The following is a 20,014-nucleotide window of genomic DNA, read 5'->3' as shown; positions in this document are numbered from 1 at the left end:
TTTTAATTTATTAAAAATAAATAACTATTTATTTACTCAATAGTGATTAAATAACAATTATTTAACTTCCTACTTAGTTATATCCTTATCAACACTACAATAAAATATTAGGAAATTGAAATCTGGCTTGACTGTTCCACAAAATGTGGCAGAGCAAGGATTCCACCTGCTCTCTCTGACTTCACCACCTGCACAGAGCACACAGTATGTCTACAATAATGAACTGTTTTTTAAACCAAAGCTCCCAAGATTCTGAACTTCTTACAAAAATATGAACACAACGTATTTTTTAAAAGATGCTTTTTTGTGGGTTTTGTTTTGGTTTTGTTCTCAGTTTCAGAAAGAAAAGCTCCAATAGTCAAAGCATTGGTGAAATGACAACATTGACAATTAAAATGAGCCTTCATTACATAAAGCAACATGTTCCTCCAGTGAACAAAATGGCTTAGAGTTCAGACATGCCGGGAGAGCATTACCTGGTGGGGACAGGGACCTCGGTCAGCCCTGAGAGGAGCACGGCGGGAGCCAGCCTCACAAACGCAATTATAGGTCTTTCCAAAAAATCCACCTCTCCCACCAGAACATTGGAGGCCTCGGCTCCCGAAGGAATTTTTCTCATGAAATTCATGTCAACCTATTAACAAATAAATAATAATTAAAAATAAAGTATGCATGGTTTTTAAAAGGCTAGAGGGAAATAGGAAAGAAAAGATGCTTTTAAGACTACTATTTGCTAATCAAAACTGGTGATCTAAGGGATGTAGAAATGCCAAAATTCTCATAGATACAAAGACTGAAGCAGACAAATACCAAAAAAGCAAGCAGAGCACATCTATCAAACAATACTCCCAACTGTTTTATTGTAATAATCTTTACTACTTCAGAGATCTAAATTACCGAACATACAAACTAGAGAACATTTTCAGTGTACATATAGCACTATTGAGTAAAAACTATTAAAGACAAAAATAAAGTTCACAAACTAACAATGGTCCATGAAATTATACACAGCACTAAAAATTTCATTTAATCATTATCCATCGTTTAATCTTAGAAATGAATTAGTTCCTTTAGGTTTTATGTATTTTTATAAGTCCTTTTTTTTTATTTTAAAGAACTCTGGGCATCCCCCAGTATTTTCATTAAGTGGGAAAAAAATGTATTTTTATTTAAAAGTAAAATAAAGTCATTATTGATATAGATATGTGATACTGGAGGATCAAATTTAGTGCGCCTGTGTATAATTATAAAGAAAAGGTCATGAACCAAATCAAAACATGGGAACTTCTTCATTTATGCACGGGTTCACACAAGTCACTAAACGACCACTTACAGGGCTACCTGTTAAAGTAAAACCAGCACTTACGGCGGGCTTCTTGAGTGCCACACCCAGTGTGCCACAACTACAGTGCCAGGAGGCAGACTCCTGCCCAACAGGAGGTAAGGACGTGTACACAGGGACAGACAAAGTGAAAAAAAGTAAAACTGTGACAGAGGAACAGAAACAAACGGCACCTGCCATGTCTAGAGGAGATCTACAGCGTAAATCATATTGACTGATTCATCTGACAAGAATAAATTTCAATTTAGTTACTGAACACTTTACACGTAGCATCTGAAATCGCTGAAGCGCCAGCACAACTATGATCGACTGAGAACCGAAGAATTAACAGCACAACAGCCTTTCTGTACAGTCGGTGTCCTGCATGCAAGGCTTTTTTACCGTTTCAGAGCATGAAGCTCACTCAGCAAAGACGTAACGCAAATCATCATTTAAAGCCCCTTTCTGCAAAATGTGATTTACAGATTTTGCATCATAAAATAAAGGTTTAAGAAAAGTAAATCTTACTTGAGATCATCACACTTAGTTCAAAGTCTGACACTGTATCTGATAGCAAATAATCCTCAAAAAGTTACAATGGCCACATAGAATCAGTTAAAGGCTTAAGAAAAATGAATCTTATTTGAAATCATCACATTTAGTTAGAAGTCTGACATTGAATCCTACAGCAAATATCATCAAAAAATTACAACGGCCACAGAAATCAATTATACAGAAGCAGTCCTCATGAAGTATGCTTTAAACTCAACTGTAATTTGAACTTACAGTTTTTCGCCCTGTTCTTTTGAAATAAGTTTCCTTTTTCTATTTCATCTAAATTACTCATTGACCAAAGTTAAAAACCATAGTTGAGACAGGTGAGTTATTTTTAAAACCATGCCTTTATCTTTACCTACCCACGGGGAAGCACCGATCGTTCCCAGCGACATTCCGGAAAGTACTGACACCAAAAGACAGTAATTCTGGGATCACATTACAGCCAAGAAAAGGCTGAATCATTACTGCTGTAACATCACTCCCAGAATTCATCTTTCTAGTGGTGGCAGCTCCAGAACAAATGACTGTAATTCAAAAGGTACTGAAGTTTCACCGTATCTACGGGTAGGTACAGATGAGAATACCGTGTTATTCACATATTCTTTTGTCAGAATTTCTACAACTAGTAAGATATAACATCATCCAAGTGCGATGAGAGTGTTGCCTTTCTCACAATTTTTTCCCTCAAATTAACATATTACAAGCATCACATGCAGATATGTAAGCACCATCTATCAAAAAATTATTACAATGCATGTTAATAAAGCCACATTGCGAGCGTGATTCTGAAAATTCAGAGTTAGTAACAGAATTACCTTGCTGAAGTCAACAGTACTATTTTCTCTGCTTCCTCCACTTCCATTACCTTTCATTTCTCCACTTTTACTATTGTCCAAGTTCCCAGGGGCAGACTGCGGAGAGGCCAAAAGACCTGCATTTAAGAACAGACAAATTCCAAACTAGTAAGGAGAAAATTCGCTCCGTAACCTGAATCTGCTCACATCCTGAAAGTGATGGTTTATTACAAGCAAATGTGTTAGCTTAAAAAAAAAAAAAAAAGTGCCAAGTGTTAGTACCATTCCAGCAGGAGCAGAGTCACATTTTAAGCAGTAATGAAGCTCTGCACTTTAACATTGAAAATAATATAATTGGCATTTACAAAAATGGTGGCCTTTTGCAAAAAGAAAATAAGTGAACAGGTGAGCAACCACAGAAGGTAGAAGACCTGGGTCTGATCACCACTGTAAATACTCAGGGAGTCCACTCTCAGTGCATCTAACATACGTAAGAACTGCAGGGCTTAACGAAGCCTAATTACTAATTACATTTAGCACACTCAGAGCAGTGACAGCAGAAATTTTCTGTTAAACCCCAAAGGTAACTCAGAAAATCTAAGAGTCACACCAACTAGATGTACACTAATTTTACTGGTATCTTCCATAATCTTAATCGTTTCCTCAAAATTTTTCATTTCTCAGAAAAAATCTTTTTTTCATTTCTCTTGGGTACAACGTATGTGCTGCCTGTTGTCACTATTCTTAAGAAACGTTAAAATAAAATAGCACTCTTTTTTTTTTCACTCTTTTTACAACATAAATACAGAGTAAGGATTTTATAAGCACCAGATCTACGTTAAAACAGGCACTCTGCCACTTTGTAGCCATGTGACCGTAAGTAACTCACTCAGCCTCTAAGACTCGGACAAACTTACAAAATTAGCCTGTTTGGATTAGAAATGACAGATACATGTTCTATTAAATTAGCTTGTTTGGATGACAAACGGTAGATACATGTTCAAGCACACGTAGACTCATTTCACGCAACATTCAGCAGCAACATTTTACAACAAGAAAATAACCTAAAAACACCCTGTAACATATGACCAGTTGTTACCACTACTATGTATTTTGCAAAAAGTCCAAATCTCAAAAAGGTTAAAGGACATAACCCAGATTTCTACCATTAAGTGTACCTATATTTATCAAAACACCTAAGATTTTCTAGTTCAAGACTATAGATTAATATTACCCAAAACACGGAGGATCACAGGAAAAAAAGCACTTGACAATTACAACAGACTTTACTTTCAGTTTGAACTCTGTCGCTCACGACAATCTAGTGACCCACAGAAATTCAGGTAAACTATTTGTGGTTAGACCCTATAAACTTTAAAGCTAATACTGGTAATTAACTTCCAAAATTTTAAGCACATCTGATGTACTCAACGCATCCAGTGGAGTTTCCATTTTAATAGAAAACAACACATACTTATAAATGAAACTCAGTCATTTGAGTTTACTGCTTAAACGCGATAAAAGACCACCTTTGGGACACCCAGTTCTCTGTTAAACTCCCTCACTAAGGTGTCACTGTGACCCAAAAGTCCCAGCCACCAGATCTCTGGGAGAAGAGTGGGATGAGCAGAAGGCTCCTGGGCGAAGGCAGGACACAGGAGGAACGGGGAGAGAGGCGATGGGCGATTCAACACTGACAGAGCCGGCTTACCTGGTCACCTTGAACCTGCTACAGCTGGCATGCCAGGCACACCCTAGACTTTTCCACCATTGTCTTCTCTATGCAGTATGTCCTGATCTCAGCTAAGTTAAAGCTACTTCCTCAAAAGGTAAAGGAAGGCTTCCTGCTCCAACAGTAAACTCCTAGTGCTCAGAATTAAATGAGTAATTTAATTCTGATGAGTAAATGAGTAAAGGAGTAAATTCCCCCAAATTAAAACTCCCATCAGCACAGGTAACTCATACGGACTTTATTTCTTTGCATTAAGAAACAGAAAAAGCACATATGAGTGTGTATAAAATCAATGCTGAGATTTAAAAAATCATATGCTGGTAAATCTACTGTGTTGCCCATCTATTTTTTCCTCAAAATTGCAAATGTACCTACAGAAAGAGAAATCAAAGATACTGGGATTTTCTGTCATTAAAAGTTGGGAAGTAGTTGGAGCTGTGGTTCTCATCCGGGGAAGATCCTCCCCCCAACCCCTCAGTAACACCTAGCAGTGTCGGCATCTTGGGTTGTCATGCTGGGGAGTGTACTGGCAGCTGGGGGTGGGGAGGCTGCCACACATCCCCCCCTAGGATGTCACTGTGACCCAAAAAGCTCAGAATAAAAAGCAAACCCAACTTATTCAGCCATGTGCTCATTCTCTGAAAGTATGAAACAATTCTGAAATAAAAACTATTTCCTAAAACAACTCACCTTGCACTGTTTTAGCCTCTTCTGTGACCTTTGTCCCTAAACTTCCCTAGTAGAGGGCACAGGACAGCCCCCCACTGCACAGAAGTGTCCAGCCCAAAACGCCAACAGTGCCAAGGGCGAAAGACACCGAGTCAGAAGACAGCTACAAATGCTAAAAATGAGTTACTTCTTTTACATAATTATTCTCCAAAAAACAGCTAATGGGAAATACCACCTTTTTTTTTTTTTTTAAATACAGGTGTTCACACATCATGACCCCATGACACAAAAATCTCTAACATCAGTCCATCAGTCTCTCAAAAATGATGCGAGGCTATCATCTGCATCAGACTTCAAGAAAACTCACCTTGAGTTTCCAGGCGCTTTAAGCACCAAAGGTAATTAAGCAGAGGCCAACAGACGGCTACCTCTGTTATTTTAATTACATTCCTTCTACAGATATCTTCTTTAACAGTAATTATGAGATCTCTTGTCCCTGGAAATTCCCCCTCTTTCCTACGCCCTAATTTCTTTTCTTCAGAAAGGCTGATAAATCTCATGGCATACTTATGGCAGAGGGGGAAAAATTTTAATTGTGTTCCTCAGTTTTCAGTTAATTGCTCTTTTTAGCCTCTTAATAACATGACCTAATGAACCATTGTGGGAGCTGTATGTCCCTTCCTTCCTGTATAAAATTTAGAGTCCTTATTATTAATAACACAGAAGCTGCTGAAACAAGAAATGGTCAGTATTACTGACAGATCCAGTTAAACACAAATGCAAGGACGTAACTTTAAAGTCATTTTTGCTCAAGAAAAATAGTAAATCTTGCTGGTCCTTTTTAGTTAAAATAAAAGCGTTCATTATTTCTGAGTAGTTATTTTTCTAGGTATTTTTTTCTCCTTTTTTGTTCAGTTACCTCATTATTATTCTATATCGTTTCCATGAATTATTAAAATTTAGAACGAAATTCTATACTATAGATTGTGTCGTAGGCAGATCCGAGTTCAATTCCTTGCCTGGGCCCTTTATGATATGACCGTAACACCTCTAAGTCTTAATTGTCTTCATTTTACAAACAATAACATGACTTCATCAAACTGTTAGACAAATCAGAAATACGATATTTGAAAAGTACCATCACTGTGTGTGTAACAAACTATGAAGCAATGGTTACTCTTAGTACTGTCATAATTAATGTTACAATGACTGAACCACAAAATGTCAATTTTTCACTTCTAAAAGTATCGTCTTTCTTGGCAACTACAATGAACTTTGATTAAATGTGTTTGGTATGTCTGGATAAAGCTAATAAAGAGAAGGTCATACAGTGGTAGGTACAAGAGGATTTTTAGCCAGAGAACCTGGGCTGTCCCTTAGTAGCTGAAAAATCCAGGGGAAGCTACTTACCGTCTCTGAGTCTGTTTCTGAAAAATGGGTCTAGCCACCTAACTTGCACAAAACTTTATACACACGGAATTGGCTAATCTTGTAACAATGAGCTACTACTGAAGTGTGGTATACGATCAGTGTCATACAGAAATGTGATAATACTAATGTGATTAAAGCCGCTACTTAGCATTCCTATGTCACACTGATGCCTAGCTGTCGTTAAAAGTCACCGAAAAAAAAAGCTACCTAAAGAGCTGTCAGTAAAACACAGTCTCTTTATATGAACTGAATAGAAAGATGCAGACGTATAAATGTACATATAATTAATAACAGGAAGAACCAAAGTTATCATCATAAACAGTAATCCTTAAATGAGTTACAAACCTCAAAGAAATAATTTTTCTAAGTCACGTACAAAATATACCCTAGCCACAACTACAGGAACTCTAGTCCTGAAAATTTCAAGGTGGATCTGGATTAAAGATTGGCATGAAACAAAGGCCAACTAAAGCCTATTCCAAAACATGGTACTACTCTTAAAATGACGGTGACCCCAGGCAGTCACTAGAGAGCCTCAAGCTTCTCGGAGACCAAATGAGAAAACGAACATTCAATCCGACTTCCGTTAGGAAGGTCAGAACATAACTGCACTCTTTGGACAAAAGCACCGAAAAGCAGACGAAAGGCGCATCCCCTCTATGATGTACGTCCAGCGCGTTCGTTCGCCTTGTGAAGGAACTGCACGAAAAAAGCCACCATTTTTAAAATCATGGCCAATTAAAAGGTTACTTATAAAAACATCGACGTTTTTCGGAACCACTCAAACACGGTGACCTGTAAAATCTCAGTGGAAGTTTTTGAAAGGGCTTAAGTGACGGGTAGTCTTCTTTGTATCTTTTTAAAACTTAACATTTTTCATAATGCTATCTTTCTCTATAATATACTATCAAGAAAAAACAAACAAACAAACAAACAAAAAAAACCCATGCAGAAGTCAAGATAAATTAAAAGCATTCTCTATGTATGCTGCCAAAGCTCTGTGCTGACGGGCATTCCGAGTGCAAGAGACCCAAAGGCAGAAAGCACCACACGGGGAGGATCTGGAATAGTTGCCTGAAGTCACGTCAGCATTTTCCTCATCCTTCTGCTCCTGGCCTCTCAGTGCTTCTAAGTCTTCCTCGGGTGGGTGGATGACTACGGTGGGCACCCCGGCAGCGGCAGGGGACACCAGCACCTGCAGCTGACTGTGCCGGCAGCTCCTGGAGTCCAGGCGGCCGGCGCTGGGGCTGGACGGAGGGCTGCTCTGAGGGGTGGGTACGGGGCTTGCGCACCTCGAGCCCGCGGGGGTTCCAGCTCGCGAAGGAGGAAGAAGATGACTGAGAAGAAGAGACAAAGGCGAGTCTCCTCGCAGGGAGAGGCTGGAGGCGGACAGACCTGTTCGCAAAGAGTGGCGGGAGGCCGAGAGGCCTTCCCCTGAGATAAAACAGACAAATGGGAAAGGATGAAATTCACTGCGGGAGGCAAATGAGACACAGGAACGGCAACTCACACTGTCAACTGCAAGCTGTGGAAAAGGTCCAGAATTTCAGATCCATGCTGTCAGGGTTAGTACAGCAAACAGGTTTTTAAATATTAGGAGGTCATTAAAAACTGCTTAAACTGTAATGAGCTCTCCGGAGGTTTACCCAAAAATCCAAACAAAAAATAAAAAGCAACGTTAATGACAGACGGTGGCGGGCACAATATTCTGTTAGTCATGAGAACGCCTAACAGTGTGGATTTAAAATCAAGAACAATATCAAAGAAAAGACACTGCTTAAATAAACGACAGAGCAAATAAGGACACAAAAATAATCCAAGAAAGAGAAGCCCAAACAGAACTTACCGGCACTGACAGCTTATACACAGTGCATCTTTTCTACACTGAAGTGCTACAGATTCTCTCACAAGAAAAGGCCACGTTAATGGTATCTAATAATTCCTAACTTAAAATTGATAGCAAATCTTTATAAAGTTAATAACAGGGCAACGCCTTCTGATAGCACTCTCAAGTAAAATTTCAAAACATAAGACGAGTTACAGGAATTTTTTTCAAAAGAGGAGCATAATAATGTCAATCTTAAAGGATATGCATTCTTGAGCTCAGTATCCAACGATATTAATAAATGTCCTAAAATACGCTTCCATTTCTAATATAGCAGACAAATTAAAACAAATATATACAACCTTTAATTTAACTAGCTAAGAATAAAGTATTTCTTACCAACAGCAGCAACAAGGAAGCAAGTTTAGAGCATTTCAAAAGGTTGTGTGGACTATACGTCCAACACCTGGTTATTCCAACGAAGAGTAGCTTAATGGAATAACATTGTTTTCTTAGCAAAAGCCTGAGAAATGTAACAATTTCATATGATCTGCGTCTCTAAGTAATCAAAGTGCCGTGCTCAAGAGATCCCAGAAATATTACAAATAAAGATTAACCTTTAATCCATAAACCACCACTAAAAAATTGCTACCTCACAATAAGAATAGTCAAAAATAACAGAACGTCCATGCGAAAACGGCAAGTGAAAGGACACAGCCATCGTCTTATGATTTAAAGGAACCAAATGACAGCTGGAGAATAATCCGGAAGTACCGCACATGGGGAATAAAGATTTCACACGGTCTCTGGGTAAACGATTCCATTTCACGAAAGCAGAGCATACACGATACATGGAAAGATGAAAAAAAGGCATAAAATGTGACATAGACAACTTGCTTTTAAACTGAATTTAGGTCCATTAAGAGATTCCTTTACTCTTAAGGTTCTTTAAATACACAAGGGCACAATTTTAATGGATTGAAAAGAGCTGCCATGGTCAAATGCTCAGAAGAAAACAGACGTAAGTATCGGACACAAAAGGTGCAAAAGGTGACTATTGCCAACTTCAGGTATGTTAAACCCTGTCACCTCTGACCGTTCGCGTGAGGAACATTTACAAGCCACACTGTGATTTTAGACACAGAAAAGCTGAGCAGAGGCCTTGCGGCCCAGCCTCCACTCCTGTTCACTGTGATTCTCCTAAGCCTTGGGGAATGGGGGCCCCTAGAAGCAACAGTGACCCTCAGAACCAATCCAGCCCTTTGCCCCTGGATTTTCCAGAGTCACTGTCGTCAGAGCTATCTTTGAGATTCAAATAGAACCCCAGTGACAGTGTGGCCAGCCTTAAGACAGGGAGAGAGGTAAACGGCTATAAAAACGGTCTCCCCGTGTCCCGCCGGACCCACGGCCAGACCGTGAGTGAGCAGAGAGCTGCCACGCGTGGGGCTGTGCCATTCTCAATGGCTTGATGACATTAACCGGGGCACCCCTGGCATAAAATAGGAATAAGCATAAAAACCTTTCACACAGATTAGATAAGTAACAAGCAATGAAATCAGCAAACCAACCCCAAAATACTTGTTTATATCTGGCAAATAAAATATACTCAGGAGAGAAAAAAAGTCGCTAAGAAAAATCTAATGTAGATATTAAAGGTCCAAACACAAGATTGAGAATTTTTAAAAGATTAAACTAAACTTACAGATACTAATTTATGGTTCTTTTATCAATTACACAAAAATTCCTGAACAGAAACAAAAAAGCAAAAAGGCGAGTAATTTGGGGTTAGGTAGAGTGAAGTGTTCAAATATCGCCAATACCCAACTCTCATTTTAACAGAGTAAACGCTTAATTTTTTCCTCTACATAATTTCTACAGACAATTCTGTCATGTTGTAAAGAAAGACATTTTAGAAATGAAATCTTTAAATGCACGAGTGTCATTTTGTTTAAAGAACTAAAAAAGATAAAAGGACCTATGTAATTACCTAAAAAAAAAAATACCTTTCTTTCCCCAAATACTAATTGTAACACACTGGAAATGCTGTTAGAGCAGAAGCGTTAGAAAAAACTGGACGCCACAACTTATCTCACCATTCCTTTCAAGCAAGTGAGGCTCAGAATGTTTCTTGCCTATGTCTGCAAAAGATCGAACAAGGGGGATCCGACTAGTGAATCTTTTCTCGTTCTGATGGTGATGTCTCTTCAGAAGGGCTTCTCTGACATTCTCTCTTATGGATTCATCCAGCTGGCCCGAGGCGATCATGTTGTCCAGTACCATGTCTAGGCGAAGAAAAACACACAGGTAGCAATCATTCTTATTAAATAAACCAACACTTGGATGACTATAACATAGAATGAACTCTAAGTGAAATCTTACCAGAAAAAATAAGAGCCTTAAAGAGCTCTGGAAAGTAGCATTCTTTTCTAATACTGAAAATACTGTGTGCATAAAGATATATATGAGCGTTAGCCAATAAAAATGAACATATCATATAGAGACCCTTATTTGAATAAAATGATTATTTGTAAAAAGGATTATTATTATTTATAATGATCATTCATAAAATGATTATTTATAAATGACTATTTATAAAATGATTAGTTATAATAAATGATTATTTATACACCAATAGCCTTCCTATATAGTTGAAAGTGCTTTACTGATCTGTTTACAATAAATTCTATTAAACTGGATATTCAATAATATTGGCTTCCTAAGAAGTGAAGGGATTTTATTGCTTCACCTCGTATTTTTCCCCAGAACCACAGATAAATATCTGTACCCACTCATTCAATCATTGACTATTTACTGAGTATCTACTATGTGTTGAGAACACAGCAATTAACTAAGCATATCAGGTTTCTGCTCTCATTCTTCCAGAGGTAGAAAAACCAGTGAGTAACTGAGTAGACTAAAAAATGAAGTGCCACGTTTTAGGAAGATGAATATATCTGCTGTGAGAGAGGTGTGGGAAGCAGGGAGATGGATGGCAATGACATTTTATACATTACTGTGGTGACTGGACTATTTGTAATTTATAAAGTATACATCAATAGTTTTTAAAAGTGCCACTACCTCGAGATAAAAGACCCAAGCTTTCAAATCTGTAAGATTACTCTAAGAGAAAACCCTGGAAAGGTTCAACCTAGCAGGTAAACTGTATCATTAACACAATGACCACAGGCTCCCAGACAAGTGAGCAAGTGGATTACACATTTACTAAAATATTATATTGTGTTATGTGATACTTGGAAAGTCAAAGTGAGACCCAACTGTCTAAAGTCAATATTCCTAATCCTAACCCACCTTTTCAGTCACTCATGTAAGACAAGAAAGTAAGGACTTTGATAACTTAACGATTTGCAGCCCAAGGTCAAATCTAACTACCTGGTAATATGAAATGTTTCTAGCCTGAGAAATTCTAATAAATTTCTGGTTATCTTGAAGATCCATTATGGTAGCTTTTTGTTGTTCTATTGGGCGAGCTATCAAATTTATTACTACTGAACTTGATTTTGGATTTGAGCAATTTCAGTTAATGGCCAAATAGCTTTATGCCAGCTGTCTTTTCGACTTTCCACACCTACAGTATCCTTCAACTTTTCTTTCTCCTTCACTTCCACTGCTACGACCCACCACAGCTCAGGTCACCATCATTTCTTGCTCAACCTACTCCAAGAGAATAAATGATCTTGGTTCTAACCTGTTCCTAATCCAAAGCCACCCTGCCTACTCTTGCCAGAACCATCATCCTGACACACATCTAGGTCACACGACGCTCCGACGTCAAAATCACTGAGAGCCAAAATGCCTGCCAAATAAAATCTAATTTCTCAAGCCAGTAATTCAAGGCTAATCACAATCCATCTCCAATTAATTTTCCCAGCATAGCTCAAGAAATCGGTATAATCACAGAGAAGTGACTTTTCTGAGATTCGTACCTGTCTATACTTTCTAGACTTTTCTTCCTTCTCTTCCTCCTCCTTAGAATACTTTCTTTTCTCTTGCACCACCTGTTCGTTGTCCCCACGTGTTCGAATTCTGTGGATAAGTGTATACTTAATGTACTCTGCAGACAATCTTTCCCAGACACCGTGGTCCAGAAAACGAAGAAACAAAAAGCCCTTTCCTCTGCATTTCCAGAGAGCAGACTCTGTACCAGGTTTATGACACTCATCACTTTCTTTGTGATACCGTAGTTATGTCTAATTAAACCTTTTAGACTCCAGACTTACCAAAGAGAAAAAGTGTAATTTACATGGCTACTCCTCATACTGCCCTGCACAGAATGGATGTTCAGCCTGAAACTGTTAACTCAACGGTCTGAAGTTCCACTTTATTTTCCCTACTGAAGTATCTCTAATTTCAATACAATTTAAATGTAAAACAGTCAGTTTGCTCTAACCTGCGATTTCATCTAGGGTGCTTGCTCTCATGTCCAGCATGACTGTTCCATTTAGGATGCAGCTTCTCAGTTCAAAGAGGCTGTGCAAAGACAGGGTCGCCACGTAAGGCTTACTCCACCGGTCCCCACCGTCTTCAACGTCCTCTTCAAATTTCAGCCATCTGAAACGTGTAATACAGAAAAATACTGTCTAAGTAGCAACGATTCCGTTTGTTTATTTTAATAGGATGGACACACGCTTGTTCTTTTAAAGACAAACAAAGATTACCACCACCAAAACAAAATTTTGCTGCAAACACATTGTTGCAAATTAGGCTAATGGTCCATAATGTCGAGAGTCAGAAGGGACCTTTGTAGTTCCTCTTTCTGTTCGAGCCGTCACAATCACAAGCCTACAAAAGCAAACGCAAACGCTGCAATTCCGTAATTTCTACTTCCAATCTCCTTCTAAAGTTTAAATAAGCATTGTTGATTTTTCAAATTTGTGTTATACTAAAGGATTAAGGATGACTTCAGGAAACAAACTTTTGAGAATAGAGAGAAAAAAGGGAAGATTAGATTTCTAGACACAAGGAAATTCTCTCATTGTTTTGAAGGACTGGATATCTCACAATTTCAATTTTATATTCTCATTACAAGAACAGACCAAGTAAAGGCAATTAAAAGCTGAGAGAGGTATTACCGAGCAGTTTCTTTCCATTCATATTCCTCTCCGTCTCTATAGCACAGCTCGTCCATCTCCGTGAACAGGTCATGCGGGATATGCTCTTCATCGTCATCCTCGGTACCCAGGATGAACTGGACTCTCTGGGAGGGTGTGTCTTGGCAAAAATCAAAATTTAAACGCACTCAAAATTTTCCTCGGTTAATACAAAGGCAAAGTCACAATTTTGAAAGCGAAAATGCTTTTGTTATAAATAAGTATATCCCATCAAAACTCATTTAGTTTCCAAAATATATAAATAGCTCATACAACTAAATTAAAAAAAAAAAAAACCCAATCCAAAAATGGGCAGAAGACCTAAACAAGCAATTCTCCAGTGAAGACATACAAATGGCCAATAGGCACATGAAAAATGCTCAATATCACTAATTATCAGAGAAATGCAAATCTAAACTACAATGAAGTAACACCTCACACCAGTCAGAATGGCCATCATTCAAAAGTCCACAAACGATAAATGCTGGAGAGGGTGTAAAGAAAAGAGAACCCTCCTACACTGCTGGTGGGGATGCAGTTTGGTGCAGCTGTTATGGAAAACAGTATGGAGATCCCTCAAAAAACTAAAGATAGACTTACCATATGATCCAGCAATCCCACTCCTGGGCATATATCCAGAGGGAACCTTAATTCAAAAAAATACACGCACCCTAATGTTCATAGCAGCACTATTTACAACAGCCAAGACATGGAAGCAACCTAAATGTCCAACGACAGATGACTGGATAAAGAAGCTGTGGTTTATCTACACAATGGAATACTACCCAGCCATAAAAAATAACAAAATAATGCCATTTGCAGTAACATGGATGGACCTGGAGAATGTCATTCTAAGTAAGCCAGAAAGAGAAAGAGAAATACCATATGATATCATTCATATGTGGACTCTAAAAAAAAAAAAGACAAAGAACTTACTTAAAAAACAGAAACAGACTCACAGACATAGAAAACAAACTTATGGTTACCAGGCAGAGAAGGGGGAGGGAGGGGATAAATTGGGAGTTAGAGATTTGCAGATACTAATATGTATAAAATAGATAAACAGCAAGTTTCATACTGTGTAGCACAGGGTAGTAACTTATGTTGAAAAAGAATAGGGGGGAGGGTATAGCTGAGTGGTAGACTCAGGTGTGCTTAGCATGCACAAGGTCCTGGGTTCAATCCCCAGTCTCTCTGTTTTAAAATAAACAAATAAAAATACTATATTTCAATAAAATAAATAAATAAAAATAAAAAACCCTAATACCTCCCCCCCAAAAAAAACAAATAAAAAAAAGAAAAAGAATATGAAAACAAATAATATGTATGTTCATGTATGACTGAAGCATTGTGCTGTACACCAGAAAGTGACACATTGTAAACTATACTTCAGTAAAAATATATACATACTTTTTTAAAAAACTCATTTAATTATTACTAAAATACCATAATTCTGGAAGGAAATGAGAACCAACAACCTAGAACAAAAGAATTTCACAGAAAGAACACCTCCACAGACAAAAAAATATATTATATACAAAGATAAGTCACACTAATCTTTAACTAATGTAAAAACAAACAAAAGTAAGCAATAGCCAAAAACAAGGAACACTATATATGACAGACTAAAAATAGATGGAAATGTTAAATAAAGAACATTAAAAATATGTAATTAATACACAGTTAAGTTTAAGAGTAAAAAAAGAACCCCAAGTTTCAAAAAGCAAAAGAGGAGATTCAAAGTTAACTATTCCTACTATTATGCAGAAGCAGAAGTCTGTCAGCTGAGGTCAGGGAGGTAGGACAGGTCACTGCCACTCCTGACATCTGAGTTTAAATGTTCTGTGTGGTACAGGCCCCCAAACAGAGAAATGAGCACACATTCCAGTCCAGGACAGGTGAAAACCCTAAGGCTCAGCATAAGCACATATGCAAACAACTACAAGCATCAACTGAAAACAAAACCAAATTCTTCCAAATATGAGAGAGGAGGCCAAGCTCAAAACTTATACCTAAGTAAACAAACCTCCAGGAACTTAAGAGCTGCAAAAGGGATATTAAAACCAGTTAAAAAGTAGATTAGAAAGAATTGTTACAGGAAAAAGATCTGAGGAGGCAGTTACATAGAATTCATCAATGACACTTAAGAAGACACAAACCAGAAGTCACAAGGTTAAGAGAGAGAGAAAATAGAATAAGAAAGTCAAACAGGAAAAACTCCAGAGAGAGAAAAATACAAAGAACAGGGGAAGAGGCAACACGAAAAACATATCTGAAAAGTGCTGAGTACGTACATGACATGGGTCATCATAGTGAAGGAATGAATGCCCCGACACTCAAGCAGACCAGCAAAACCACAGGGTGACAGACTTCCTAATATTCTGATCCTTTTCAACATGTAGGTCTTGCACATCTTTTGTGATATTTATCCCTGAGTAATATTTCTGGTGCTGTGCTGTATTTTTATTTCAATTTCTGACTGTTCATTGCTACTACATAGAAATACAGTTGATTGTGTACATTGATTCCATGTCTGGCAATCTAGCTGAACTCACTCAGTTCTATAGTTTTGTGGACTGCTTAGGATTTGCTATATATATGATTCTGTAACTGTGATTAAAGGTAGTTTTCTTCCTTTGCCACTTGGGCGCCTTTTCTTTCTTTCTTGCCTTATTACATTGGCTACATGTGCAAGTACCATTCTGTAAAGAAATGGTGAGAAAGGACATCCTTGACTTTTCCCAAAGCATAGGGAGAAAACATTCAGTCTCTCACCAGCATCTCCAGATGATCTGTCTCACACTGAGGAAGTTTTCTAACATTCCTAGTTTGCTAGGAGAGTTTTAACATGAATTGGGGCGGGGGGGGTGGAATTTGGTCAGACTTTCTCTGTCCTACTGAGATAACTGTATGGGTTCTTCTCCTTTATACTATTAATATCTTTATTTACACTGATAGATGTTTAGATTTTAAACCAATCCTGCTTGTTCATCATATTAATTTCCCATTGCTGCCATAACAAATTACCACAAACTTGGTGGCTTAAGTAACACAGATTTATTCTGTTATAGTTCTAGAGACCAGAAGTTCAAAATGAGTTTCACGTAGGGCTAACAATCATAGGGCTGGTTCTTTCTGGAGGTTCCAGGGGAAAATCCACTTCCTTACCTTTTCTAGCTTCTGAGGCCTGCCTACATCCCTTGGTTCTGGACCCCTCCCCATCATTTCACTACAACCACTGTCTCATCTCTGATCACCTGATTCCCTGTGATGCAATCTGCCCCACCTGCACTAATCCAGCATAATCTCTCCTTCTCAAAATCCTGAAATCCAATAAGTAAATCCACTTTTGCCAAGTAAGGTTCCAGATATCAAGAATATGGACATCTTGGGGGCCACCATCATGATGTATCACCCCTCTTAAATATTTCTGGGTAAAAGAGATGTTTTTATGCTGGGCAGGGTTTCTGAATCTACATTCATGAGAAATAATTAGTGTGTAGTTCTATTCTCCTCCAACATCTTTATCAAGTTTTGGTATCAGCATAATGCTGGATTCACAACATGAATAGAGAAGTATTCCCTCATCTTCGATTTTCTGGCGTCTGGGAGGAAATTTCCATTGTGGGAATGTTTTAGACTACAAATTCAACTTCTTTTTATATGTATAAGGTATTTCAGGTTATCTATTTCTGCTTAAGTAGTATACATTCTTAAAGAACTTCCCCATTTAATCTAAATTACCAATTTTGTTGGCAAGAAGTCATTCATAATATTCTCTCTGTAGTTTTTAATAGCTGTAGCATCTATATTGAAAATTTCTGATACTGATCGTTTATATCTTTTTTTTCCTCACCTGATTATCTAGCTATATAGATTTATCAATTTTATTAATCTTTTCAAAGAACTAGATTTCAGTCTGATTGATTTTCGCTACTGCTGTTCTGATTTTTTTCTTCATTTCGGCTTTGGTTTCTATAGTTTCCTTTCTTTTCCTTATTTTGGTTTAATTTGCTCTATTTTTTTCCTTCAGTTTCTTAAGTTAGAGGCTTAAATCATTGCTTACAGACCTTTCTTCTTTTCTAATATAAGAATTACATGCTATAAATTGTTGTCTAAGCACTGCTTTAGCTACACTTAATAAATTTCGCACAGCACATTAAATGAAACCTGTGCTTGTCCACACTTTGCAAGGCTTTCTCTCAATTACTGCCTGTCCTGTTTTAATTTTCATGAGTTCAAAACATTTTCTAATTTCTGTTCTGATTGCATCTTTCACCCATGGGTTATTGAGAAACTTCTCATTTAATTTCCAAATATCTGGGGTTTTTTCTTAATATCCTTCTAGTTTAATTCTATTGTGATCAAAGAATATACTTTCAGTCTTTTAAAATGTACTGAGACTTGTTTTATGGCCTAGAATATGATCTATCTCGGAAAATGTTCAATATGTACTTGTAAAGAATGTGCATTTTCTGCTGGTGTTGGGGGAAATGTTCTATGCATGTGGTCAATCCGACCGACAGTGTTATTTAGGTCTTCTATATCCTTATTGATTTTTTTCTATTTTTTATTGAGATATAGTTGATGTATAAGTTTCCGGTGTACAACATAGTGAGTCACAATTTTTAAAGGTTATACTCCATTTAGTTATTATAAGGTACTGGCTATATTCCCTGTGCTGTACAATATATACTTGTAGTTTACTTATTTTATTTATAGTAGTTTGTACCTTTTAGTCCCCTACCCCTATCTTGCCCCCCCCCCCCACCCTTTCCCCAGTGGTAATGACTGGTCTGTTCTGTCAATCTGCCTCTTGTTTGTTATATTCACTAGTTTGTTTTATTTTTTTAGATTCCTCACATAACAGATATCATGCAGTATTTGTCTCTGTCTGATGTTTCACTGAGCATAATACCCCCCCAAGTCCACCCATGTTGCTACAAATGGCAAAATTTCATTCTTTTTTATGGCTGATTAGTATTTAGATGAATGGATAAAGAAGATGTGGTGTGTATATGTAACCAAATATATCCTTATTGATTTTTTGTTTACTTGTTCAATCCATTATTGAGGAGAGTTGCAATCTCTGACTATACTTGTGGAGAAATTTCTCTTTTCAGTTTTATCAGTTTTTGCTTCACATATTTTGAAGCTATTATCACATGCATATACTTTTAGGACTGTTACATCTTGGTTTCAGCAAGATAATCTTTGATTTTTTTATTGATTTTGTGCAGTTTGTCTTCAAGTTTCTTTTCCTTGAGTTTTGCTGAACTACTTGGACCTGTGAGTTCAGAGTTTTCATTATATTTGGAAATTTTTTCAACTATTATTTCTTCAAATAGTTCTGCCACCCTCCTTTCTGGCACTCCAATTATACATACGTTAGACTATCTGATATTATCCTACAAATTACTGATGCTGTTTATTCATTTTCAGGCTTTTTTTCTGTTTCATTCTGACTAGTTTCTATCACTATGTCTTCAAAAATCACTGATCTTTTTTTTTTTCCTGCAGTGTTAAGTCATTTGTTAATCTTATCTAGTGTATTGTTCATTTTAGATAGTGTATTTTTCTTCTGCAGAAGTTCCATTTGGGACTTTCGTACACTTTCAATTTCTCTCATGATAGTCTTATTTTCCTCTCTCCTCTTGAACATATAAATGTACTTATTATATTGCTTTAACACACTTGTTTTCTAATTCCATCAGCTGTCATTTCTGGATCTGTTTCTATGGATTTATTTTTCTCTTGGTTATGTTTATTTTTACCTGCTTCATTATATTTCAAATAACTTGTGCATGTCAGATACTGTGCATTTCACATGGTTAAGAGCAAGATTTTACTGTATTTCTTTAGCAGTACTATACTTTGGTCCAGCATACAAATACTTGAAATCAATTTAATTCTTTCAAGACCCACTTTTAACATTTTTTTATAGTAGATCTACTGCAGCCTTTAGGGTAAAACTAATTTAGACTCAGTACTAAGGCAACACCCTTCTAAGAAATCTACTTAATGCCCTGTAGAGGTCACAACATGTTTCCACTGACTGGTGGGAACATATCCTGTTCCCAGTCTTGTGTGAAATCTAGGAACTGTTCAGCCCACTGCTTCCTGGTGGCTATTTATCAAGGCTCAGGTAATTTCCTGTCACACGTACGCAGACTAGTACTCAGCCAAACAACTCCCAGGGCCCTTCCTCAGACCTGTGGAACACTCTGTGTGTCGCTCTCTACTCTCTGGCACTCTACATCTCCAACTCTTACCTCGTAGGCCTCCCCAAGTTCCAGTCTCTGTCTCCTCTACTCTGAGAGCCTGCGAGGCTCTGGCCAGGTTCCCCATGCTGGCCTGGAAACCGTCTCAAGGAAACAGCTCAGGCCATCACAGGAGTCATCTCACTTCCTCTCCCTCGCTCAGAGGTCAGAGTCCCATGCTGCCTGTTATCCAATGTCTGAAAATTATGGTTTCTCACATATTTTGCCCAGTTTTCTGCTTAAAATTAGACAGCCAATTCAATTTCTGTTATTCCATCATGTGCAGAAGCAAAAGATCTGTGTAAACTCTTTTTAG

At 37.6% G+C, this 20,014-nt stretch overlaps 1 protein-coding gene across 9 annotated transcripts in view; it reads right to left on the bottom strand.

Moving 5' to 3' along the window:
* Positions 1-20,014, bottom strand: part of SLC4A7 (solute carrier family 4 member 7) — a 111,231-nt gene that overhangs the window by 42,692 nt on the left and 48,525 nt on the right. For 3 of the 9 annotated variants that reach the window (XM_032459407.1, XM_032459411.1, XM_032459408.1), the window contains exons 4-9: positions 13,421-13,559; positions 12,739-12,899; positions 10,424-10,612; positions 7,580-7,939; positions 2,695-2,810; positions 477-634 (exon numbers count right to left, since the gene is read on the bottom strand). In XM_032459407.1, coding sequence (XP_032315298.1) covers positions 477-634; positions 2,695-2,810; positions 7,580-7,939; positions 10,424-10,612; positions 12,739-12,899; positions 13,421-13,559 — 1,123 coding nt within the window. The remainder of the gene's footprint in view (positions 1-476; positions 635-2,694; positions 2,811-7,579; positions 7,940-10,423; positions 10,613-12,738; positions 12,900-13,420; positions 13,560-20,014) is intronic. The other 6 variants (XM_032459409.1, XM_032459410.1, XM_032459412.1 and 3 more) reach the window with 3 other exon arrangements.

The sequence above is a fragment of the Camelus ferus genome, chromosome 17 (assembly GCF_009834535.1).
Source record: "Camelus ferus isolate YT-003-E chromosome 17, BCGSAC_Cfer_1.0, whole genome shotgun sequence".
Lineage (NCBI taxonomy): Eukaryota > Metazoa > Chordata > Mammalia > Artiodactyla > Camelidae > Camelus > Camelus ferus.
This window is presented reverse-complemented; position numbering and strand designations above follow the sequence as displayed.